Genomic DNA, 27,269 nt, shown 5'->3' on the forward strand with positions numbered 1-27,269 from the left:
GGAAACAAGCCCCATTTGTGTAATCGTACCACTCTATCTTTTTTGCAAACTGTAGTGTGAAAGTTGCTTTGTCAAATTTGTGCCTGGGTAAACCCTTTTAAACCACTGCAATGTACAATGAATTAAACAATGCAGGAATTCAGCTTTATTGATAAACTATGGTAGTCCTACATAATAATGCAATTAATATTTGTATTGTTTCAGAACCTTGTGGGCTACAAATGCATTTATTAGTCCATCCATTCCTCTCATTGATTTGAGCATTGAAATTACACAAGGTGAAAATGTTTAATACTGACCAATTTTTATTGAAATTAGACGTATTACTTTTACAAAACCTCACTCACAAATCTGCACAAACACTATGCACTTCTTACAATTACATACCGTTTGAAAAACATGGCCCCTTCCCATGGCCATGAGCTACATGTGTAGCAGAAAGGTTGGTGATGTTACCTCATTGTAGGAATCTGGTTGAACATTCAGAGCATAATTTCATTATACACAGCACACAAACAACAAGAGGCCTATTGTCTGTATAGGTTTCTGCTTCTGTGGGGAAACTAAAATTAGTACTTAAGGGTATGCATATTCCTTAAAGTATGCATAAATTTACATCTTTTTATACTATACAGCTCAGTGTGTGAATTCAACACAATGTAGATGAAGCAATTTGGCAGTGTCATTTGACCCAGCAGCAGTCTGTAGCTTCACCTACCTCACACACACCAAATAAACAGATTAGCCTTTCCCATGACTTATTCTTTCTTTTCCACAATTACTTGTTAGAAATGCCAAACTGTTCTACAGTTGTTTTTTCCTTCTTCTTTTTCTCCTCACTATTAATATCAGGCACCTCTTTTCTTATCATGTACAAAAGGTGATTCAAATATTTGGATTCCATTAGCAAGGTTACCTTTCCTTTTATGGTACATTTACTTTGCTGACATGTAAAGTTCCACTAAAAACAAAGCACTTACTAGAATTTTAAAAGCCTCCCTTTTTTAATGCACCGGATCCTTTCTTGAACCTTGACAGAAGGAATCACATGGGTGCTGTGATGTAACAGAGAAACAGATCTTCATCTGCAAGAAAGCATTCACTTTAAGGAAAGTCACTTGCAACATTAAAAAAAGCAAATGTAACGAGACAAAATCTGTGCTTTGCTTCTGAACGCAAACAAGCTCCTACTACAGCGTATTATGTAACTTTTGTAGTTACATCAGCATGGACAAGACTTCTTGTACTGTGCTTGATTAGAGTGACACTCAAATGGCACATCAAACATAAAAATACAACTGAAGACAAATTTAAACAAAACAAAAACATAGCATACATGTGTTTTGAGTGTGAGGCACAGGACAGTCAATCACAAACATCATTCACATTAAAAAATATAGCTGAGGAAAGGATGCTCCAAATGAATAACCAAAGGGCCAAAAATGTGTTTAAATGTGTAAACCCTTGTACTTAAGCAAAATACAAACTTCATCTTTACGATAAATCTGCTTTCTTCTTTTCCTTCTTCCCTTGTGTGAAGCAGCTTCTAAGTTGCTTCCGTCTCCTCCTAGTGTGTAGAAGGAGAGGGACATCACTGGGTGGGCAGGGGTCTCTGACGGGTGGGGGAGGCATGGGGTGATGGTAGCTTCTCTGTAGAAGCTGAAGAGGTCATGGAGGACTGCAGGTGAACAGTCTTGTGGAACAGTTTGTTGCTGATCAGCACCACCAAGGAAAACAGACGCAGCTGGAAATGGCTGCAATACGGAGAACACCCCATTATGACCAGTGACTGATGACAAACAAAATACATTTGAAATTATTATACAGTAACTGTTAATGCATAAATTATATACGTATACTCACTACAGCTTTGTTGGGGTCTTGGCCTCATTAGCGCTAATAATGAACAGAGGGAATAGGATGGAGAACAAGCAGCCACTGGAAGGAAACAAACATTAAAAAACACATTAAGGACAAAAATGATGGCTGTTAATTGAAAAACCTTTATGTCCTCTTATCACTGTTGGAGGGTCCGGAAAGTTTTTGATCTCATACCTGATAATATATGAGGATGGTAGGGCTGTCAATAGAGCCATGGGCAAACCAAAGCCAAAATAGTACGGCCAGTTCCTCTCTATGTTGGACAGTCTCTGGTGCATCTCGATGCCTGAAAGATGTGCACGGCAAATGCATATTTATGACATGCTCTTTGAGTGGCACTACGGGACGGGATCTTTTGTGTGGGAGTGAAAGGGGCATCTTACCATGGTTGAACCAGCGATACTCGAAGCAGTATAGGGAGTAGAGCAGAGACATGTGGAGGAGGCTAACCATCTGTCCAATGGCATCAATGGGGAAGAGGCTAACAATCATACCCTGTAGCACAACAATTTGTATAAATATAACTTTTGAAATAATTTTACAGTTGATTTTACAGTGAGCAATTCTTCCTTTATGTGCAAAAGTACTGATTGTGATTCAAACGAAAAACTTGGGGCAGAACCGACCATTGACCTCAAAACTGACAAAAGTTAGAGCATCAATGACACAATATATGGTGGGTAAATCGACATCACAAATAAGGGCAGTACCTGAATGAGGAAGAGAGCCTGGAGTAGTAGATTAAAGAGCATATCTGCAATGATCTTGCTGACGCTCGGGAAGGGCTGGGCCTTACGGCCAGACACCTCAAACGCCAGGTCAGCTATGTCCTAAGATGAGATAAGAACGCACAATACAAACACTGTGATTTGACATGTATTGTGCGGTGTCTAATGAATGTTTTTTTGATAATCATGAAATGGCAGCATAACCAGGAACCTTACCTGGAACCAGATGGCATTGACTATCTTGCTGAGAACAAACAGAGGAAGCACCCAGAGAGCACTGAACACTGAGGTGAGGATGAACTCCAACCAGGACCACACACTGCCATGGAGGGACGGGTCACCTGGAAGAAAAACAACACTTCTTAATGTTCTTCTTAAACGTCACTGAAGTCCCAAAATAATACACCCCTGAGATTTGCTAGCAGGCGTAGTACAATACATACCAATGATTTGTGCCGTGAGAGACTGCAGCAGTGGGATAAACACCCGATAGAAGAGAAACAGACTGAGCTGAGGAGAAAAACATGAATCGTTACTCTTCATTCAAGTGTTAATAGGGAGAGGGGGGGGGGGATACATGTGATGTAACTTAGTTGATTCTCCAATTTTCTCAGTTTATGTTTAATCATATATTTAGTTTCAGTAATTTGTTCCAATTCTAATTCCCAAAGGACAAAGTGAATGCACCAGTTATAAAACAATGTGGCAATTAAAAACCAATATGTTCCCAAAAACAGTGACATTTTTATAATCATGAATCCTATTTTATACTTTATGTAAAAAGCATCAACATATACGGTACAATGGGTACATTGTACACGTGCGCCCACCTATGCAAAAAAAAACACAACAATGTATATATACACAAAGTTAATATAAATTACATAGGCATGTAAAAGCAGTATAGCTTACCCAGAACACTCCTCCATTCCATGCACAGCACTGAAAAATCCTACTGGCTAATTTGGGTTCACTGAGAAAGAAGAACAATTTACAATTTAGGCATTTAGCAGACGCTCTTAATCCAGAGCGATTTACATTAAGCAATAACAAAAGCATGGCATACATCACATATATAAAAAAGTAGTTATCATGAATCATGCGTAAACTAAGAACGTAACAGTGGAGTATCTATGTAAACTATACATACTATACTATATAATATATTATACATGTGTACTATAAAGTGCTATGACTACATTACAGAACATAACCATACCACCCATAATGAACATCACCATTGCAAATCATACAAGTCATTAGCAGCAAAAACACACTAGGTTGTTCAAGTTTAAAGCCTAATTTTGAACTACAGAGTATGACGTTGTTGCTTGCTGACAAGAGCAGTTCTTGTTGGAATGTTGTGCCAGTATCAAGTAAGCTTAACTCTTGTGAATGGATAAGAGAGCAAAAGTCATTGCAGCTCGTTCTAGTGCCTAACATACTTGTCAGGTCTGCGTTCCTCGCTCTGTGCCCGTCTCTGTGCCAGGGCTCCACTGACCCTTCTCCTCCGCTGCTCTTCCCTTTTTTGCTGGATGCGGGCATCCAGCTTAGAGATTGTTCCAATCCCCAAAATGGAGTCCTTGATCCCCTGAAGAGCAGGGGAAAAAAGATTTCAGTTTTCATTCCTGCGTTAAATGTAAATATAATATATCCTGTACATTTTGCAAGTTTCAAAATAAGGGCTTCAGATGGACCCTTGTATGCGTGGTAGGTCAGTAAAACTGCTAAATTCTGAAGCATAAAACCACATTTATACTTTAGTTGCTAAAGGAGCAGTCTGTTATTTTTTCCATGAAAACATCCAAGATAAATAGTAGGGGGAAGATACAGTAGTGTCTGAATCTGAACATTGACCAGGGCACCAAAACAATGCCTTCTTCAACTATTATTTGTGACAGTGCACACCAAACAAACCAAAGAAATATCCGGCAATGTCAGTAGATAGTCATTCACACCATGGCCTCCTTTATGGAAAGGTTCCATATAATGTCTGTTCCAAGTAACATTAGACAACTGTTACAGATATAGTATGTAATATTTGCACAGAAACCATGTAAAGCATGTGAGACATTTAGGGATGTATTTTGGACAAACAGAAATCTGGGTGCAGTCGGGACAAAGATTCTTTTAAATTGGATGGAATCTGACACATTGATTCCCACCTCAGCCCAATGAGGCTATTATTAACCTGCTATGCAGTATTGAGTAGCAACATAATAATGTAAAAAATAAATACATAAGATACTATAAGAAAATGTAAGAAAATACACAATTGTGCCAGAGAACATATCAATGACCCTGCCCATTTCAAAGACACGGCCAAATGGGGACAGCTCATTTGCATGATGCATCTATTAAAGCCCCCCGAGTACTGCGTGTCACTTTGTTTCACTTGTGTGTGTGAGGTGAGGATGGGGTTTGTTTGCTGACCGTCGCAACATTGCGGAGGAAGGCCCTGACGCTGTCTGTCATCTCTGGGCCAGCAGCAGATCCATCAACTGCAGAAGGAGGGGGGGCTGGTGACTTGGTGGTCAGTTCTCATGGCAGAGAGGGGCTCACTCAGTAACCTGTCAAAACAAAGCACAAGAAAAGCACACTTCACGTTATCAGCTTAAAAAACACTTATTTTCAGACAGCATTGAAGCAATGCCATTGTATCAGAAAGTATAAAGAAAAATCTCTACTCTGTTGATTGCTTCTATTGTTGGGCAAAAGGGAGACATCAAAGAAGGACGGGTGGGGACGGATCAACATATGGAATCATGTCAGAACAGGTCAGCTCCATATATGGAGATGGAGGTGTGATGTCACGAGGCGTGACCATATATGGAGGTGTGATGTCACAAGGTGTGACCATATGGACTGGAGTGTGACGTGACACGCGGAAATGCAGGTTTTCATAGTAAATGCGACCTATGGTCGCAATAATAATACATTTAAGGAAATCGTGTATAGTTTTATTTCACTGTCACTCCTCCAGCCAGTCAAAATACTGATGTCAGCCCATGACAGCTGATCAGCATCTTATTTCATAAGTGCAATATTACAGTGGCTATTTTGTGCTGATTCACCACTGCCATAGATTTCCTGATGATGTAATATGAAAGAGTTCAAAATCCCAGAAAACATAATTTAATGAAAGTGTAATGCTGAAATGTTTGGATAGGCCTATGCCATATTAAACACCTCCTCGGCTCCTCGTAATGAGGAGTCTTTGGTTTGCCTGCCTAGATAACTTTGACAATTTTCATATCTTAACCAAATGCTGAGTGTTCTGTGTTCAAGACACTACGGTGAATACTTACTGTGAATGCTGAATGATCTACAAAACAAGACAATCACATATCTGAGGTGCCGTTTACTTTCTTAAAACCAAGAATTACATATGGATAGATGTATTAATTTATACTAGAAGGACCATGTCACAAACAATGGTGTGATCACCATGTCAAAGCAGTTCAATCTCCGATGCAATGAGCTGTTCGTCGTGTAAATATTTGTCCTGACAAAGATTCCTGACAATAACGCGAGCTGTAGTGGTATGGGCCTGGGTTACCAAGATACTTATCTACATGACATGATGGGGATAAGGGTCGAGATAGATGAAACTCCCCATAAATAGTCAGTCCACCCAGAACAGTGTCTCTGTGTCTGTGATAACTTTACTCAATACTGGACTTCAATCAACAGACAGCATGACTTGTTTGCTTTAGTGTTTGGTTAGCGTCTGTGTTGCTACGTTAGCTGGGCGACCAACTTTGGTGTTTTTTCACGAAGACAACATGTTACCACACCAGGAAAGTCAAAGACAAGGTAGCAATGTAAGTATTAACTGCTGCTTACCTCATGCGATAAGACCACTGGGTGTTATTAACTTCGCCAAATCGTTCTTTTCCACCCTTTTATATCACAACAACAAAACCAAACAAACGCTACAAGACAGGCCCGTGGAGAACATATTGCGCAAGCTCAAGAAACCTCAAAGGATCATGGGAAGTGTAGTGAATCCAAACTAGAGAACTACTATAAACAGAGGCTCCGTCTTTTTGGCACAACTAGTATGTTTCCCCCCCGGCCCCATACAAAAAATAAACAAATGAAATCAAGTATCTTAATGTGTTTAGCTAGCTTGGATTTTGAATGTTATCAAATGTGCCATTTTGAATGTGTAACTTAAGGTCCATATCATATCACATTTGAGTAGGCTACACAAGAACTTTGGTTTTGGTTCATAAATAATCAGCAGAACTATAAAGTTCTTCTCGAGGTGAGTGAATGCAGCATGTTAGCAATCAGTGTCATTAAAAACACAATAACAGCACGCACGCACACACACACACACACACACACACACACACACACACACACACACACACACACACACACACACACACACACACACACACACACACACACTAATGTAATCACTCAGTCAAATTGTCGTTCAGTTCGGGTTATAAATAAAAATCAGTAATTCAAACCACAAGGTCTGACTTAAGGGTTGTTGAGCGATTTTCTACATGGCGACACAGTCCAACAATGACTCGGCTACAATACAGCTATATATGCATATGAATAGACCTAATAGGAATTTCTATTACACTTACACAATTATTACACACTTACACACTTATTATTATTATTATTATTATTATTATTATTATTATTATTATTATTATTATTATTATTATTATTATCATCTTGTTTTTTAATGCTCAGGTTTATAGAGATTCATATTATCACCTTTTTGGCCAATAGACTCAAAACCAGAAGATAGAAATAAATGGTCTATTGTGAAGTTTAGATGTTGATTTTGTTTCCATGGCTACAGTGGCACACCCACAAGGCGGTGTGTTTCTGCCCAGCAGCATCTTGTGCTCATCTTCGGTGTACGAACTCTTACTTTTCCATTGAGGAACTCAAGTTGTTTGACGCCTATGTCATTTGAAAGGCACCTCCTACACTCTATCGATGGTTGTTATGAGAATAAGAAATGCACAAAAAAGACAATATGTGCTTATCTGTTTGAGCATCATTGGCTTCATTATGTACAGATACGTCAGGTAAGTTCTTAAAATTAATTTCTTCAACTATGATGTCTTCATTATAATTATTTCTAGCTTTCTTCCTTTATTTTACTACAGATGATTGTCATTGGCAAAACTAACACATAAAAACTGAAATGGCGTGGTGTGTGTGTGTGTGTGTGTGTGTGTGTGTGTGTGTGTGTGTGTGTGTGTGTGTGTGTGTGTGTGTGTGTGTGTGTGTGTGTGTGTGTGTGTGTGTGTGTGTGTGTGTGTGTGTGTGTGTGTGCATGGTTGCTGATTTTGTATAGTGTTTGGAACACATAACCATTTGTTTAAATGTGTACTGTTGGCTATTCAAATCCCTACCAGGCATGTTATCAGTCATGTGGTCTGTCTGTTCAAACAAGATGCCATGTGTCTGTTTGTGACACAAAACCCCAATTATTCTCCAGAATGCCAAAAGGAGGTGGGAGAATGACTAGGAAATTGGGTCTGAATGGAAACTCATCTCAGTTCACCCTGGAGGGAGAGCCTTTTCGTATCATTGGGGGATCGGTCCACTATTTCCGCGTCCAAAGGGCTTACTGGAAGGACCGGCTGATGAAGATGAAGGCCTGTGGCATCAACACTCTTACTACGTAGGATGTACATTATAGATCACAATGTTTTATATATCACAAGCCCGGTCACTGGCTGAATACTAACAAAAACACACTTCCCTGCAGGCATGTACCATGGAGCTTACACCAGCCACAGAGAGATGTGTACGACTTCCACACGCAGCTTGACTTAGAGTAAGGACCAAGCTGTTTCTATCGTAATATTGAATTGTGCTGTAGTGTGTAATTCTACATTCTGCATGGTAGAATGACATACCATGCTTTGACCTGGAGTGAAGTTTGATAAACCAACTCTCACTCAGTTTCATGATAAAATTAATAAGAGCCTTCCAAACATAAAAACAGCTTTCAAAAATGTCTAGTCATGTCAATTATATTCACCAAAGTTGACCAAAGTGTTGTACAGCATGATGCTGTACAACACTTTGGTCAGCATGTGAATAAAAACAGCAAACAATACAACAGTCAATAACAAAGGTTACGTTAGAATTAAAAGTGCATAAATATAACCGATACAGAATAGAAGATAAAAAAGTAGCCTGCATGACATGGAGAATGGTTTAAAAAAGGTTCAGGTGTCTGAGTCTTGATTTGAAAATGTCTAGAGAAGGGACAGACACTAACAGCGAAAGGTTAGTTATTATTCCACTGTTTGGGGGCAGCAACAGAAAAGGCATGATCACACATTTGCACGCGGTCCAATGAGCTATACAAAGTGGCCTGAGAGGTGATGAGAGGGAAGAGTAGCTCAGAGATATAGGGTTGTGCTAGTCCATTCAGGTTTTTAAAAACAAATAATACTACTTCAAGTCTGTAGGGGTAATGCAGTCCTGCTTAAAAGTGCCAAACTACGTATCTAACAATAATATGTATGTGTATTGGGAATTTGTCCCTTTGTGCATGGTGTCAGGTCGGCATTGTAGAGTGAAGTATAAATCAGGTCTGGTGTCTGGTATCATGCACCACTGGGTTCTAATGCCCAGGGGAGTAGGTAGCAGAGGTATTCACCTGACAACTAGTGGCAAACCACAACAACAACCTATCGTGCACTTAATTGCACAGGGGTCATATGTAAGGTGAGATGTGATCCCTAATTATTTCACACACAGTTCAAATAAGATGTTGTGGAACTACACTGAAACAAGAAAAGAAAACCCTTTGTGTGTACATAGATATGACTTAGTGTCACACTTAATGACAAACTCCGCCTTAAGTTCTCGTGCTTAAAGTAAGGTTGAAGGTTGTTTTTTAATGCATTGTGAACATATTCTCAATCTTGATTTCAGAGCCTATATTAACCTTGCTGCTGAGTTAGGACTCTGGGTGATTCTACGTCCAGGGCCATATATATCTTCTGAGCTGGATTTAGGAGGGCTGCCTAGGTAAATCAGTGTGCAACACTAATTCACTAGGGGATTCTTTTGTTTGTTTGTTAGTTTTTTCCCCAAATACACAATTTGATTCAATTCAAGGTAGAATGTACAGATCAGCCAAAAGTGCCTTGCATAACAAGTGCTCATTCTAGAGGACATTTCTCAATACAATATACAATTAACTTAGTAAGAGTACACATCTGATCATGTAGAAAACACTTGATCTCACACCACAAAGTAATTTGTATTGCTGCATGTAGCCATGGCGACCATGGTAAGCTACATTTTCATGCGAGGAGAACGTTTGCTGCATGTGAAGCTCAGTGTCCTGCCTCTCTCATTATTGCAGCTCGGTGGCATTGCCACGGAAATAGCAGATCTACAAGCTCAGTTCTGTGATTGTAGATCGGCTTTTTTCGATACGCAACACTGACACATGCAACTAAGCATTACCTACCTAGGCTTCAGAACATTGTATTCTGTCCCTTTGCAGTTGGCTTCTTCGTGATGCAAACATGAGGCTGAGAACAACATACCCAGGATTCACGGAGGCTGTGAACACTTTTTTTGATAAACTCATTCCAAAAGTCATTCCACTACAGGTTATTGTTTTTACTTGACAATGGGTATACTGTAGTTGTACTATGTTTTCTTTATAATCATGTAATTTATTGTGTTATTTCAGTTCAAGAAAGGAGGTCCCATTATTGCAGTCCAACTGGAAAATGACTATGGATCGTTTGCAAAAGATGAGAATTATATGCTTTTTATTAAGGAGGTAATACATTGCTTATATACTAATGCACAAACAAAGATATAGAGATAGAGACAGACATCGAGAGTGGGGGGGGGGGTGCTGATGACGCTACTGTAACTTGTTTTGTTGTTGCTTTGAAAGGCCTTACAGTCCAGAGGGATCAGTGAGCTCTTGCTCACATCAGATGACCACAACGGATTAAAGGCAGGTGGCCTGACTGGAGGTACAGTATGTCATTTATACACAGTAAAAGAGAAAATGTAATAATAGACATTAGACACGTAAGGCTTCGGATTTGGTGTCTGGAGACATACTGACAGACACACACTCTATCTCTCGCAGCCGTCAGAACATTGAAGTTGCAGAAACTCAACATGAAGTACATACAGGAGCTGAACGCTATCCAGGTATATGTTCAACCTGTCCACATGACTTCTTTATCATCATACTATACAAGTCAAGGCGACAATAAATCTGCTTTACGAGTTTTCTGCTGTATAGTTTGGACATTCTTTCTCCGTTTCAGCCTAACAGTCCTGCTATGGTGATGGACTACTGGACTGGCTCGGTTGATGTGTGGGGTGATCTCCACCACGTGCTACCACCAGAGGGTATGAACAGCTTCCTACATGCACCAAATTGTAGTCACAGATGCACTAGATTACAGTGGTTCCCAAAACCTTTTCATGTCAAGGACCCCCAAATTGACACTAATTAGCCCCGCAGACCCGCAGATGAGAGAAGATTTTTTACGGCTCTAGCAGTGATTCTCAACCTGTTTAATTTCAAGGACCCCCAGTTTGACATGCATTAGTCTATGGATCCCCATTTAATGGCATTTCTATCTGTGAGACCCCCAATTTATATTGTAAAATCAATGTTAATTTAGATGACATTGATGTTTATAATATTTAGCCGGTGGCTCAGGGGTAGAGTGTCTGGATGGTAACCGTAAGGTTGCCAGTTCGAACCCGGGCTCCTCCAGAGTTACTGTCGAAGTGTCCTTGAGCAAGACACTGAACCCCTAATTGCTCCCGATGTGCTAGTTGGTGCCTTGCATGGTTTCCGCTGCCATCGGTGTATGAATGGGTGAATGTAATGCACAATCTCTGTAAAGCGCCTTGGATAAAGGCGCTATATAAATGCACCATTTACCATTTTACCTACTTTGCATTGTCCAGCACGTGTGTGGGCTGTGGGGCCAGCCCTGCTGTAGAACAGGGGAAGTGAATTAACTCAATGAAGGAGGTCTAATTTCAGCATGTAGAATTAAAGTATAACCATTGTTTCCCAAGCATTTGTGGGCCAATGTTTATGGATCACGACCCGGCCATTTTCTTTTTCTACATTTAAAAATACATATATTTCAAAAAATAAAATAAATACATTTTAAAACAAACAAACAAACAAATATAAGAAAGAGTAGTGAAAATAGGCAATCTACAAGCTCGCAGGGTGAGCTTGAAAAAGCGCAGGGTGCACTTATAGATCTTCTATTTTCACTAGTTTGGGTACTGTGCAAACCAAACGTCTAATGTCTCTTTTGGGTCTCATCCTGAAAAGTTTGGGAAACACTGGTGTAGCGTATATACAAGTGTAAGGATACTGTACAGTACCACCTCCACAGTATTAGGCTAAGCAATTTAAACTTTGTTGCACGACTGTGAAGTGTCACCAGGCTCAAAGCAATATGGACATAAAACTTAAACTGAGGGGGCAAAATTTGCAACTGAGGGTTCCAGCCTGCAAGGCCCCTCTGGCACCCCCGTGGCGCCAGGCCTGGGGTGCCAGAGGGGGCCTCGTACCCTAAGTGCCCTTCAGTCATTTCATTGTGGAGCTGAGCCTGCAACTAGTTTTCACTGTCTTACTTTTATGCCAAAGCATTCATTAAGCTGTCACGGTCTCTGTCTTTTCGTCAGATGTGGTGTCAACTGTTCGAGAGATTCTAAGGCGAGGCATGTCCATCAACCTTTACATGTTCCACGGGGGCTCGAATTTTGGCTTCATGAGTGGAGCGCTGGCCAACCCTTCCTACAAAGCATTAGTGCCCAGCTATGGTGGTTACCTTTTATCATTTTTATACATAAAATTATTGTACCATTACTAGATCAAGCAGAATGAGATTTGTTGTTATTTATCTCGCTGTTCCCAACTTCCCATAATGCTGTTACTTTTTATAACCAGCAGTCGGCAGTATAAGACAGAAAATCAATCCTTCTTTTTGGTGTATGTTACACAGATTATGATGCCCCCTTGTCTGAAGCCGGGGAGTACACTCCTAAGTACCATCTCCTCAGAGATCTTTTTAGCCGATACAGTAAGTTTGATACTAAATGAATATAGATACGACTCTGTAATAAAATGCTTAGTTCATGGAGGCTGACTGACTTGTTTTCCCATTCACTACTTTGTGGCAGGTGAGGGTCTCCTCGATATGCCAGCGCTGCATTACAGGGAGGCTTATGAACCAGCTATCATGTATAATCACCTGTCTTTGTGGGATGCCTTGAGCTTCACTGAAGGGGTAAGTGTGCCATCCATTACTTTTAGTGCATGAGTTTGGTGTATAAGACAGCCTCTTGCATGTTCACATCATATCCACCTATCGTTTTCCATAGTCATTTAAATCTTCCACACCAGTAAACATGGAGAATCTACCACTGAACAATAACAATGGTCAGTCATATGGATACACCTTATATGAGACAACCATCACCTCTGGAGGATTACTCAAATCTGAAGATAATGTTAGAGACCGTGCAATGGTGAGTATATCTTTGTACATGAGTCATCAATCAGCTCACCTTATGCAGTCCTATTAATAATAATTTCAGCACAATAGAAGGCAGTGTCCTTTGCCATCAACTTGAATTACTGCAACCACTCTACAATATCAGTGAATTTGACATACCCTGAGCTGCAACATGCCTGCTTATTTACTAAATTATTATTTACTACAGTTTACTCTACTGGCAATTAACACCTGTCATTAATTGCACAACAATTAGGATATACAGTGCAAGTAGCTTATAAGGAAATAATGACATTGGCCGAACTAATGTCCCTCTGAGATACGCCTGGCTTAAAACATGACAGCATTGATGTTATTTTGAAAGTGAGTATTTTCTCTCTCCAGGTGTTTGTAGACAGACACTACATTGGACTTTTCAAACGGCGGAGCCTGGAGCTAGCGGTACCTGATGGTAAGGTATGGCATCATGATGGACAGTGAGCACAGTTGTCCATTGACCCTCAGTCTGTTCTATCCAATTTTATAGCCAAAAAGCATTGGCTCATTAAATAATTTAGACATATTATAAGTGCCTCACAGAGATTTCTCTCTATAGGAACAACGGACATTGAGCTTGCTAGTAGAGAACTGTGGACGGGTGCACCATGGAAAAGCCATTGACAAACAACACAAAGGTGTGCTCAAGCACTTTGTGGTATACAACATTCCCCAGTATTAATTGAACTGTAAAAACGTCACTTTTTAAAAGAGAACATTGAGAATTTGATTATGTAGCAGTGCGAATACAGGCTATTTTTGATGATTGTTTTTCACTTTCTTGCAGGTCTCGTGGGAGATATTTTATTAAACAATATCCCTTTGCGGGATTTTACAATATACAGCTTGGATATGAAACCCAGCTTTATTGATAGGTTTGTGGTCTTTAGTTCTACTGCGTACTACGCGTTACCCGCATTATAATCAAATATTCTACACTGCCGAGATTGTTTTATTACCTTTAGATCATACGCTGAAGTATTTTGGCACTGTACATTTAATTAAGATTTTACATGGAACTTTAAATGGCTGCTTTATTTCAGTCTCTATCAAGCACCTTGGAAATCCCTCCCTGAAAGTCCCAGCTTCCCAGGATTTTTCATGGGGAGACTGTTTACATATGGTTATCCAAGTGATACATTTGTCAAACTGCCAGTGAGTGGATACCAATCAACATATATAAGCATACAATACTTTACTCACTGTGATACAAATGCTTTCATTCCTTGTTAGATTTCACTGCATAGGTATTTTACAAAACCAGTGTTTTTACTCTGTCCATGTCCACAGGGCTGGGGGAAAGGTGTTGTCTTTATTAATGGAGTGAACCTGGGCCGTTACTGGTCTATTGGCCCACAACAAGCTCTATATCTCCCTGGCCCCATTCTCAACAGTGGAATCAACCAGGTAAGTACTGCAAAATGGCATTTGTTGGATCTGTTCAGGGCAGGGGAATGCTTTGTCACATGGAGCTTTTTAATTTCAAGGACCTCCCATTTGATATTATTTGTCTCTGGCATTTTATCTCTTTGTATCCATCCATACATTGTAAAATCCTTGTGTTCATTTAAATTCATAGAGAGCGCAGAGTTTTGCACATTTGCACACTATTAGCCGCAATTTGCAACTCTAGATTTGTTTACAATGGGATGAATCTAGAGTTGCAATACCCTCCATTGACTCCCCACTCATCCAATTTGGTTTGTGATCTGCTTGTCTTAAACAACGTTAAACTCACCAACATTGCAGCTGTAGTCCAAGCTTGAATTATCCTCTTTCAATCTGCCGAGCTTGTTTTTCATAAAAATCCCCCGTAGACATGTTATGAGCTACTTTCTGTCAAGAAATTCTGTGCAGGTGATTCTTTTTCTAAGTGCTGGAGTTTGGAAGCACTCGTCATAAGTCACTGAACTGCCCAGCGTACCACCTGTTTCGAATTTGCACATAATGCAGGAGGCAGCAGCGCGACCCGTTAACAAAAATGAGTGCTTCCAAACTGCAACACTTAGAAAAAGAATCACCTGCAGAGGATGTCTTGACAGAAAGTAGCTCATAACATGTCTACGGGGGATTTTTATGAAAAACAAGCTCGGCAGATTGAAAGAGGATAATTCAAGCTTGGACTACAGCTGCAATGTTTGTGAGTTTAACGTTGTTTAAGACAAGCAGATCACAAACCAAATTGGATGAGTGGGGAGTCAATGGAGGGTATTGCAACTCTAGATTCATCCCATTATAAAAAAATCTAGAGTTGCAAATTGCGGCTAGCACACTCTCTGAGTGATGGACCCGTAAGGATTCATTTGGTTCCTATCAATCATTTAGCTGGGGACCCCCTGGAACCTGGAACCCCTGAGGGTCCACGGACCCCACATTGAAAACCCCAAATGCTCACAGTATATCTCACCTTTTATGACACTCAGATCATTGTGTTTGAAGAGCAAGAGGCTGAATACAAGGTCCAGTTTGAGGAGATGCCCGACCTTGGCATGGCAGCAGACATCCAGTGATTTCTTTCTCCCCATCAGAGCAAAGCATGGACAGAGTTTTGTTTTTCTGTATATTAGATACAGATTAATATTACTTTGATTAATACATGAAAATGTATACTATGCTTTATTGAAGTCCATGTTTTGTATTAGACTGTTACTCCTGTGATACACCTGTAGATACTAAACCCCATCCAACAGATACCAACCCAGTCACAAATGCCAATTGAAAGCACAGACACATGTATTAGGAGAAGGCTTTATAATTATGTACATACCTGCCTACAGTGAGTCTTTAATAAACAGAATTACCCTTTCTTTTTTTTTTGCTTCTGGTTATATCCATTTAAGGCAATAATTTCTGGTTTGGTTAGAATCTGGTTACAAAACATCATTATGTGTGTGGATTGTATGCATACTGACTGCAGAATGTACATACAGAACATTTGGTGTTTGTAAAAAACATGTTTTTTTTAAAAACATTATTCAGTGATATAATATAACTTCTTCCTAGAAGGGGTGCATACATAGGTATAAATAACAACAAAAATGAAATCATCACAACCACTTTAAACTGTCCTTATGTTGGGCATGCCACTGGGCAAGTTGCGATACAATTGCATTATGAGCTTGTAGACCCCTCTAGAGAGTTGATGTCCTTTTTAAGGCCATGATGTGTCCTTTGCTGGATTTTTTGGAATCCAGCAAGTTGGATCAGTAAGGTCCTGTACAGTGTATGTACAATGTTGAGTTATATACCACATTAACTTGGATTAGAATTACCATACTACCGGGTCATTTACAGTAGGTATGAAAATGTTCTCACTGTTCACAGGCTTCTAAAAATGAACCTTGCTTTTAACATGAAAATATATAAATAACTTGTATATCACCAACAAGCCCTAAAGGATATTACATTACAGTGGGGTATTGTGCTACAGTACTCATTGATCTGTGCATTTGAGTGCATGTGTGTGTGCGTGTGTGTGTGTGTGTGTGTGTGTGTGTGTGCGTGCGTGCGTGCGTGCGTGCGTGCGTGCGTGCGTGCGTGCGTGCGTGCGTGCGTGCGTGCGTGCGTGAGTTACAGGACTACTAATTAGTGCTGGGTTTGGGGTGCTATCTGAATAGCTCAGTGTTGTTCAGTCCAAAGTGGCGAGGGTTCACCATGCCCTCCAGGCTGTCAGCAGCAGTGGTGGACATGGCTTTTTTCATATCAAAGCATAACTTAACATTTTCCCAAAGAAATGCAAAGATTTCCCAAAGAAAAACGTTTCAATAACAGTGAAAATAGCTGATCTACAAGAATGCGTCGCACCGGTAGATGTAGTGTAGTCAAAAGTACAGTACTTGTCTTTGAAATGTAGTGGCATAACAGTAGGCTACTCAAGTAAATGTACCTTGTTACTGTTCACCACTGCTCCTAATTAGTGCAGAGTTCGGGATGCTATCTGAATAGCTCAGTGTTGTACAGTTGAAAGTGGCGAGGGTTCATATCCCCTCTGTACAGTCAGCGCTGACTCACTTGAGACAAGGGTTCCTTTATTCCTCTGTGCAGGCCAGTGCCCAGACAAACAGTTTGGTCCGGGACAAAGGGGACCCTATTTAATGCCGATTGGATGGTTGGCTGGTGTTGTCTGGCTTAAGCAGCCCTTTTATGGCTTGCTGTGCCATCCCTTGCTGCAATTTAAACTGCCTGACATCCTTTGTCTTGGCTCTCCGGAGGGATCTCCATGGGCAAGCAAGCTCATGTTGGCAGCTTCTGCCTGGGTGTTACATCTGTCAGTGCCTCTAACAGAATAGGGTAGTTTCTTCAGTGCGGATGTGCTGTGGATCCAGCACACGCTGACGCTGCTTGTGCTGCTCGTGGTGGCCCATGTTTGCCTCAGTTCCTAAGTTATGGTAAGGTCAGCTACAGTACAGCACTGCAAAACATTATTGACCCCAGCCCTGACCTAGCCTTACGGAGCCACAGGGTTGCTTTCAATCCAGCCTGAAACAGTACCAGTAAAACAACAATGATTACATCCAAAATAAATAAATGGGTGAAGACAGTATAAAAATGGCCATACTGTATCTATTGAAAACCTATATAGTGAGAATCACATTTTACAATTTAGGCATTTAGCAGACGCTCTTAATCCAGAGTGATTTACAATAAGCCAAGTCAACACAAGGTACCATCAAATGCATAGAAATAGTGATCTAGGATCATCAAGGTACCAAGAACCTATCATCAGTCTAACAGTAGAATATCCCCCCCAAAAAAATCAATAATCTGTACAATCTGAAATTATACACACTATACAACATAACATGCTATTTAAATTAAATGTTAGCCTTTTCATAAGCCTGCAAGGTCATATAGGTGCAACAGACTAAGGTGGAGTCTGAAGAGGTGAGTCTTCAGATTCACTGACACTGACTTGTTATTTTACCTGGGATACAGTACAATCACAACAAAACATGACATGACAAAACATGACAGGCAGCATTCCAAACCTACTGACCTTAATCACGGGGCGGACATTTTCCTGCATGTATGACTAAATTGCTGCCTATAGCTCTTTTATTACCTGTATTGGAAGAAGTATCTCATATCTCCACAGTGGAATCTGTAAAGCCCTTCTTGCCCTCATTGACCAGCACAGGCCTTTCTGTCCGTGTGTGCCATACTAGTACCTGAAATCAAGAAAACAGGGAAGGGTGAAAATATATTCAATGTTATGGATATACAATTACTCTATAGGCCTATTTCGCTTCTGGCCTTATTCAAGATCAGATAATTGAATTCAAGCATAGAGGCATACTGTAAATCACGCCATAATGTACTCAATGATGATTGCACAATCAGTGGGGAATAGAGGCCATCAGCCAAACACATCAATTTAAACAAACAGGAAATGCATATAGTCTGCCTTATATAAAACAACAACAGACAACTGGAGATGGAGAAGTGTAACACATTTTTTCCACTATTTTAAATGTAGTTGTACTCTGTGATCAGCACCTATAACCAATATAACTGTGTCTATTTTCTTTTTGGTTGGTTATTATGATAGTTAACTGAGAATGAGGACAGTCTGTGCCCTGTGGTATTAATTCACATCTGACGGATATTGTACAAATGGTTCCGCTGGATTATTTTGTCATCAGATGGTCCAGTAGTTAATCACGTAATCAAAATAAATAAAATCTGCACACCAGTGTACTAATTTTGAGATGTTAAATGGGAGTACATTGGTGTGTGTATTTTATTTATTTTGATTACTTCACTACAGCAGCACCCAACCCCAACCTAGTAGGTGCCTTCTTCTCATCCTAGTAACATTTCATACGAGCAGAGCCATGCTGTATTACCTTAGTGCAGTTAGCAGCCTTGGGCTCCAAGTCATGGAGAGTGACCAGCTCCTTTAACAAGCTGCTCTCCTGATAGCCGCCCTTCACCCCTCGCAGCTTGAAATAGGCCTGAGGTTTATAGAGTATGAGGCGTAGGTTCACGGCAAAACCAGCCATGTCGATGGCGAACGGCCGGTGTGGGTCGAATACAGTCTTCCAGCCATACACCTTGCCCAGAGTGTTCACTTTAGGGGATTCATACCGTAGGCCTCCCACAAAGGCCACAGGCCACACGGACACCTTTCTGGTGGAACGCATCTATGTAGATGGAAACATAACAAGTGGTGGAAATTATTCTCACAAGACATTTTGAGTATGTTAATACTTATAACACCATCTCAAAACAACCCAGCTAAGTGGCCTTGTGGTTAGAGTGTCCGCCTTGGGAGTGGGAGGTCGGGGTTAAATCCCTAGTCGGGTAATACCAAAGACTCTGAAAAATGGGACCTAGGGGCTCCAATTTTGTCGCAGCCCTTACCCGCAACGCGGCCCGCAATTCAGCCGTTCCCCGAAAATTACGAATATAGGAGCTTTCTCTGTCCCTTAATGGTATTTTCGTCCCACGTCACCCGCTATCTTTTTTGCAGACACTGGTATTTGCGCCTAGAGGTGTGGTCATGGGTGTGTTGGCACGCTTTCCCCTAAATTGCTATTTTGGTCACATACATTTGGGAAGTCGATAGTGGAGTTTAAAAGCACCCGTAAGCCGTGCCAAATTTGGTAGAGCGGTGGTGCAGCAGTGAGACTTCAGGGCAGCGGCTATGAAGCAATATAGCACTAACGGGCGACGGATAAGGGATCTCTTAAAGGGATCTCTTAAAGCCAAGACTGGTGATTGGTTAAATTTGGTTTAATTATTGTAACGCCCAAACCACACCTATGCATAATATAACGGGTAACGGAGGTGTTTAAGGGATTTAGACAGGTAACCAAAATACCAACTTTAGTGGGGGAACACCCTTTCCCCACTCCTAAATCCCCAAATAGTGGCTTTAGAAAGATGAGACAAAAAACTCCATCAAGGGTTGGATTGGGGTAAATCCCTGTGACATACTATAGTGTCATGTCCAGGGGGTGTACTTGTACATGAAGCTGCCTCACGCTACAGAAACAGGACATAGGATCTTACTTCATACTTATAACGCAGGTTATCAGAATCAATCTAAAAAAATGATCAGTCAGATTAACACCTCAATAGTTACAGACTAATACGTCTATAGAGTTTCTTGCCCAAAATGCAGACACACATTGTTGTTTCTGTCCAGGATACACTCCCCCCTCACCTCTTCAAACAGTTCCAGACTGTATGTGTTGTCGTCATCTGCAAAGTAAACAATCCCTGGCTGGCTTCTGTTGCCACTGAAGGTCTCCCTGAGCCACCGCAGGGCCAGATTTCTCTGCATGGTCCCCCGTGGGATCCGGGGGTCCCTGGTGTCCCCGCGTACCTTGTAGTTCCTGGGTGTCTCCACGTTGAGGTGGGTGTAGTTGAGGGTCGTCTCACGGAGAAGGCGGCTGACAAGAGATGTCCTTCTCTGGGAGTCCTCCACCAGGATCCAGTGTAGGTTGGGCACGTGGAGCAGCGTGTTGGCCAGGCGTGTCAGCTCCGCCTTCTGCACCGACCGGCTGTAGGTAGGGGTGATTATGTGTAAGGTAGGCAGCACGTCGGACCAGGGAGGGGGCCGGCTGTAGACATACTCGGTGCGTACCACCTCCACGATGTCAGGCTCCTGCAGGGAGCAGGACTCCTTAAGCGCAAAGGTGTTCCTGGAGTTGGACGAGCTATCACTGCTTTCATCTAGGACCCAATGGATAAAGAGCCCAATGTTACTTAATGGGTTTCTGTGTACATTTGGGTAATATCTGATACTTCCGTGACCACGAAGAGCAAAGGTCAGTTTCTCAGTGGATTTATCATCTATGAAGGATAAAAAAACGAATTAAGCCCCCATGTCCCTTGTGAAAATGCGGGAAAAATTTGTAAGAGCCCCATTGGCCACCATTAACAACCTGTTAAAGGGATAGTTCAGATTTTTTGAATTTAAGTTGTATGAAATACTTGCCATTAATATAGTGGTTGCAACTGTATTAATTGATTGCCCGAGTCCCATGGTGGGAGTTCTGCTCTGGTTTTGGTCAATATTAAGTAGTTCCGGTCATTTTGTGGGGGGCACTGGGGCCACGCAGTAAAAGTAAATTAATCCACAAAACGAACGTAATTTGTATTGTTGACCTATTTCTAAAATATTAGCACGACTTTCGTTCAACTTTGACCCCTCTATCACATGGAACTATTTTTTGGGCGTAGTGATATGGACACAAAAAACATAGTTCTGTGTAATAGAGGGGTAAAAAAAGAACGGAAGTTGCACTAATATTTTAGAAATAGGTCAACAATACAAATTACGTTAGTTTTGTGGATTAATTTACTTTTACTGCGTGGCAGGGCCGTGCAGAGAGCACTAGGGGGGCAGGGGCTCAAACTCCAAAAAAGGGCACATGTGTGGGCGCGCGTAGCGCGCGCCGATTTTTGGGGGTGGTCTTTTTGTGGAGTCCTTCCCTTGTGCCATTTCATGTCATTGGACAGTAAAATAAGAAATATGTTGTCATTAGTCTGAAACTAAAACTGACTGATGGCAGATTAAAAGTTAATTCATTATGATAGTGGCATTTATCATTACTTGTCAAATGTTCGTCTTGAAGGGCCAATGGCACTTATTGGCCCCCCACACAAGCCCTTATTGGTCCCCCACACAAGCCCTTGTTTTCCCCCCACACAAGCCCTTATTGCCCCCCCACATAAGCCCTTATTGGCCCCCCACAAGCCCTTATTGGCCCCACATAAGCTCGTATTGGGCCCCCACACCACTACCCCCCCCCCCCCACACACACACACACACACATGTCTGTATGTGGCATTTTTTTTTAAAAAAAACTTTGTTTTGCCCTTCCCTCGAAAAAATTAAATAAAATAAAAAAATAAAACTTTTTTTTTTTTTTTTTTTTTGTTTGAGAAAGGGCACTTTCTGCAAAAGGGCAGGTGCTCAAGCCCCCCTAGCCCCCCCCTCTGCACGTGCCTGCTGCGTGGCCCCCAGTGCCCCCCACAAAATGACCGGAACTACTTGATATTTCACCAAAACCAGAGCAGCACTCCCACCACAGGACTCGGGCAATCAATTAATACAGTTGCAACCACTATATTAATGGCAAGTATTTCATACAACTTAAGTTCAAAAAATCTGAACTATCCCTTTAAGGCAAAATAAGGCAAAAATGTCTACATTTCATTATGTTTTAAGTGGCATGTGACGTGTCAAACTAGGGTGTTTGAATCCATTCCAGTTGTGCACAAAAATGGGCTAATAACGGCCATATCCGTCATCACAAATGTGATGAGGTCATCACAAATGTGATGAGGTCATCACAAATGTGATGAGGTCATCACATTTTGGCACATTTGGGCAAGTGGCTATGGCCGAATTTAGCCCAAGGAGTGTTTTTTGTGAAAAACTAATGCTTGGAATGGATTCAGAATCATGAAAATCCCCTAGTTTGACACGTCACTTAAAGCAAAAAAATCTTCGCCTTAACAGATTGTTAATGGTGGCCATATGGATTTGGGATTTTGCCCGCATTTTTGTGGGTGGCATGTGGGCTCAATTTGTTTTTTAACCTTTATAGATGATAAATCCACTGAGAAACTGACCTTTTCTCTCCGCGGTCACGGAAGTATCAGATATTACCAAACTATTTTGGAGACACCTGTGATCAACAGAGATCATTAAGTTATTAAAAACCCATTTCCCTTATTTGAATTGAAACATATACAGTTCTGAAATTTCATTGAAGGATTAACCAAATGTATGATGTTTCAACAAGTGACTGACAGGTAGCTAGCACTAGCAGAATTTAGAGTCTGTCTCAGACTGATGTGTCTTCAATGTTTGTAGCTTTGTGCACATTTCACAAGGTGGCACATGCACAATAGCAAAGCAGAATTATTAATGGGATAATCATAGACAGAAAAAATGTATGACCCAAAATGACCTTTGTCCTTTCGAGACGCTAGCAGAGGGGTGATGGTACTTTGGTGCCAAACAGTGATGAGCAGTGTCCATGGCAACACAATCAATACAATAGCCAGAATGTCTCGTCTCTTCGGCATCTCCAGGATCAGACCTGAGTCAAGTCATTACCTGCAGCACAAATCAAACATCACATTAAAAACTGTGGGGAAACCAGAGGCTGAAAACTACAGAAGATAAATAAATAAAAACATTAACAACATTCATAATGGGTGTGTTAGATTTAAGTGTGCCCAGAGTCATGGCTGTGCCATTGGTACAGTTCAGTAGTAGTGCAGCCATGATATTTGGTTTGAAGACATTTTTGTTTTTGGTATCATTTGTATGAACATTTGCTTCTGATCATCATAGAACAGAATATATACTGTAACAACCAAACATAGATACTGACATGAAACTTTGATACTTTCCTTCATTTTTGTTTTTTTTGTATTGTATTTAAGTTGTGTCCATAAGGATTACTGATAAACGAACAGGCTGGGGATGGTTCACTTTTCCCCCCTCCATTGAGACAGATATTCTAAATCGGCATCTTCTTCTTATCCCTTATTACCTTGTATTGTTATTATGGTTGCTATTATTATCTCTAAAGAGACATGACTGAATGAATTCAAGTGGCTCTCTTACTCTCATCTTTCTTTTTGAAAGGATCATTCACCTCCTTTGAGCTACTATATTTAGCTCTCAGTGAATAGAGGAGCCCATCCATTGAGCCTGTCACAGTTACTACAGTATGTGATTTGTATTCTAAAGTAATATAGGCCCTCCATTGAGATTCAACATAGCTGCTGGCAAAATACTCCAAGGAGGTAGCCTATGTTGTATAGAAAGTGTCTCTGGCTCACTGGAACATTGCAGACTGGAAAAATAGGTCACAAAATGCTTCTAGCTTTTTTGTCTCATTTGAATGAAACCATGCTGTATAACAAGGGAAAGCATGTTTCAGTAATTTCAGTGATTGGGGAAGTCTACAGCATAGCAGAGAGGGTCTCATTGGAGTCTACAGCTTAGCAGAGAGGGTCTCATTGGGAGTCTACAGCTTAGCAGAGAGGGTCTCATTGAGTCTACAGCTTAGCAGAGAGGGTCTCATTGTTTGAAAGGATCTCTTCACAGTGTGGGAGTTACATATCGTCGCTGTTGGGCAGAAACCTCATATTTCCATATTTCTTTTTTTTTTGTGAATGAATGCCCTATTTGTATTTTGTTATACAATAGTGTTACAAAAAATAGCCACGTTGTGAGCTTGTAGATTGTCTATTTTTGTCTATTATCTGTGGGAATGTGAAAAAGTGGTTACGGTAAGTCTGTGTATTTTATAGATATTAAACAAATGTAAGTATTAACAAAAGTTTGTGACTAAATAATAACTACATTGGATCTATTGGAACACCATTGGTCTTTTTTTACCATTTCCTGAAAAGTAAGGGTTTGGGAAATACAAGGTTTCCACACCCGACAGCGATGACATACAGTAGGATCCACGTCCGTATTGTGTCCAATTCATCACGATGTAATGATGATGAAGAGGTTCAGTATGTTCTGTGAGAACATACCCATTCTTTCTGGCTCACACGCATGGCCAGCTCACAGTGGGACCCACACAGCACTGGATCTACATGAAGAGATCTGTGGGAGAGGCGAGGGTTTCTGTACAGCATCCCTGCAGAAAGAATACAGAAGTTAGTACTATATGGACGTGGCCGAGATTGCATCAAGTATGTTTATTTTATTGATTGATCTGATAAGGGTGGGGGGGGGGGGGGGGGCTTACATGGGAGATAGACAAGTAAGTAACAAGGAAAGTTTCTGGGAGTGACACGCAGCAAAGGTTCATAGGGCTCAGGAATTGAACCTGGTGCACACCTTTTCTTATTGTCTCCACCAGGCCGAAGGCATGGGGAGAGAGTATGTTTTGCACTCTGTCCGTCCGTGTGTCCGTGTGTCCGTCCGTCCGTCCGTCTGTGAACAGCTAATCTCTGGCACTGTTAACCAAATTTTGCACACACACTCCCTGGATGCCAACGATGAACCTCTGCCCCAGAATTTCCAGAACGGCCTGTTATAGCGCCACCAGGAGGCCGCTTTGTGCAAAACAAGTTTTTGGACAGTACACCTACAGATGTTGTCCAAACATCACACAAATTGGTACACAGTCTCTCTAGAGCCATTCAACGAAACAGGTCTTTCAGATTTCCCAGACTCCATCCTGATTGGCTAAGATTGGCTTCCAAAGTTTGCAGGAGTGCTCAGTTTCAAACAAAATGCTGCAAATCATGAACACATCGTGTGATTTCCGTGAAATTGTGCATGCATATTCCCACTAGGCCGAGGAACAAATGCCACGTGAACATTTTCAACTCAGCCTCATGGTGGCGCTATAACTGGCCAAAAAGTGTTTTACCTCTAACTGCAAGGATCTGTGGATAACTTTGCATGCCAACTCCTTAGAGGCCAAGGAAAAACCTTTGTCTGGAATTTTTCACATCTGCTCTTTATTGCGCCACCAGGAGGCAGACATATGTAAAACACATTTTCTAATATTACTCCTTCAGATTTTGTCCAAATTTCATGCAAATCAGTACACATGCTCTCCATAGTCATGTGATCAAGACGGGTTTGTTTGATTTCATAATCCACCCTCATTGGCTACGATTGGCTTCTAAACTTTTCAGGAGTAGCCCGCTTTGTACCCGTTTTGTACAAATCGCCACAACTACTCAACGCAGCGTCCGATTGCGGTGAAACTGTGCATGCATATTCCCACTAGGCTGAGGAAGAAATGCCACTACAACAGGCCAAGCCGCATCACACACACGCGCGCACACACACAAACACACACACACACACACACACACACACACACACACACACACACACACACACACACACACACACACACACACACACACACACACACACACACACACACACACACACACACACACAAACATACATAATATATTACTATATTATATATATATTACTCCTAAACATTTTGCCAAACATCACACACACTGGTGGAGACCTGTGTCCAGAAGGGCACCTTTTCTAGTTTAATACTCTGTTACAGCAATGCAATTGGAGGTTTCACCACTTGGTGTGGAGTAGACCTCGTTAAACACCAGAACTATGCAGACATCTGATGTTATTCAGCATTTTAAACTTGGCCAATTTGATTGACAGTATTAATCAGAAAATTGTCTTTGCATGGAAGTACATTGCGTGTACGCGAGCGTGCGCACGTGTGTGTGTGTGTGTGCGTGCGACCCGTGCGTGTGCGTGCGTGAGTGCGTGTGTGCGCATGCGTGCATGCGTCCACTTCTGTGGAGCTTGGAGATTATCCATTGCTATCCAGAACTGCAGTCGAAACCCCCAGCCTTTATTAAACGAATATTATCTTACAAAACAATGCTTACTGCATCCAGCTACCCTTCATGTCAAGAGTATGCTACTGATGAAGACAGAACTAGTATCCCCTCACCTCGGAAATGGTATGCTGTAGCTTCACAGTGTGACACAAAATAGTTACCCTGCACTGTAGTAACTGTAGTAAGTGTTTATGAGAGAGTTCATGACATTTAACAGTTTGATTGCCGCTAATTGTTTGATCCAGTGTTCCGCCGCTGCATAACACGACATTCCCGCTATTTGTTTTATGTGTCTAAATCGCCCTATAATAATTAAGGAGAGCCGAACAGCACTGCAAGGATGCAGAGTTACAATCGTCAATCAAACACGGGGAGTCTCTGATCCTGATTGGGTTATCATTACATGCAGCATCATGCCATAAACAAAAACAGTGGTTACTGTCTGCTAAACCATAATAACCATACTGAATAGACAGTCAGCTTAACCATCGCCTTGATGTGTAATTCAATTCAATTGTATTAGTGTCAAATCACAATAATACAGTGATTCAATAGTTTAGAACAGTAGGTTACTTTGGGCTATAGTCTTGTTATGCACTGCTTAAACCTGAGGTGCAGGTAGTTAGTACACAAAATAAACATTTTATAAACCTTCTCTGTCCCGTAATTCAACCATTTTGGAAGGAAGTGACAACACTTATCTCAAACATTATGGGTTTTGGAATAGATTATACATTCACATCTTTGTACCTAGGAC

The 27,269-nt window shown here is 41.1% G+C and overlaps 3 protein-coding genes across 3 annotated transcripts in view; 1 reads left to right on the forward strand and 2 right to left on the reverse strand.

Annotated features, from left to right (window-relative positions):
* Positions 1-287: 287 nt before the first annotated feature.
* ei24 (EI24 autophagy associated transmembrane protein) lies at positions 288-6,600 on the reverse strand. The gene is made up of 11 exons (XM_079508722.1): positions 6,456-6,600; positions 5,043-5,179; positions 4,055-4,200; positions 3,522-3,582; positions 3,053-3,119; positions 2,826-2,950; positions 2,592-2,711; positions 2,265-2,376; positions 2,056-2,167; positions 1,864-1,938; positions 288-1,754 (listed from the first exon to the last, which is right to left on the reverse strand). The coding sequence occupies exons 2-11, from the start codon at positions 5,082-5,084 to the stop codon at positions 1,592-1,594; spliced, it is 1,023 nt and encodes a 340-aa protein (XP_079364848.1). The 5' UTR covers positions 5,085-5,179; positions 6,456-6,600; the 3' UTR covers positions 288-1,591.
* A 983-nt stretch (positions 6,601-7,583) lies between these two features.
* LOC306928179 (beta-galactosidase-1-like protein 2) lies at positions 7,584-16,136 on the forward strand (the record flags this gene model as incomplete). The annotated part of the gene is made up of 19 exons (XM_079508107.1): positions 7,584-7,675; positions 8,092-8,277; positions 8,365-8,433; positions 9,546-9,641; positions 10,126-10,234; positions 10,318-10,410; positions 10,531-10,612; positions 10,732-10,796; positions 10,916-11,000; positions 12,309-12,446; positions 12,629-12,706; positions 12,807-12,913; positions 13,008-13,154; positions 13,526-13,597; positions 13,737-13,815; positions 13,965-14,052; positions 14,221-14,332; positions 14,468-14,584; positions 15,601-16,136. 19 exons carry the CDS (start codon positions 7,584-7,586, stop codon positions 15,685-15,687), a joined length of 1,902 nt encoding a protein of 633 aa, XP_079364233.1. The 3' UTR covers positions 15,688-16,136.
* A 170-nt stretch (positions 16,137-16,306) lies between these two features.
* The window catches only part of LOC306927756 (galactosylgalactosylxylosylprotein 3-beta-glucuronosyltransferase 1-like), a 15,794-nt gene continuing 4,831 nt past the window's right edge, over positions 16,307-27,269 (reverse strand). The window contains exons 2-7 of the mRNA XM_079507602.1: positions 24,698-24,804; positions 23,107-23,255; positions 20,346-20,857; positions 19,024-19,320; positions 18,240-18,345; positions 16,307-17,656 (exon numbers count right to left, since the gene is read on the reverse strand). Of these exons, the coding sequence (XP_079363728.1) occupies positions 18,259-18,345; positions 19,024-19,320; positions 20,346-20,857; positions 23,107-23,224 (1,014 nt within the window). The 5' untranslated portion in view covers positions 23,225-23,255; positions 24,698-24,804 and the 3' untranslated portion in view covers positions 16,307-17,656; positions 18,240-18,258. The remainder of the gene's footprint in view (positions 17,657-18,239; positions 18,346-19,023; positions 19,321-20,345; positions 20,858-23,106; positions 23,256-24,697; positions 24,805-27,269) is intronic.

This window comes from Electrona antarctica (assembly GCF_951216825.1).
Source record: "Electrona antarctica genome assembly, chromosome: 8".
Lineage (NCBI taxonomy): Eukaryota > Metazoa > Chordata > Actinopteri > Myctophiformes > Myctophidae > Electrona > Electrona antarctica.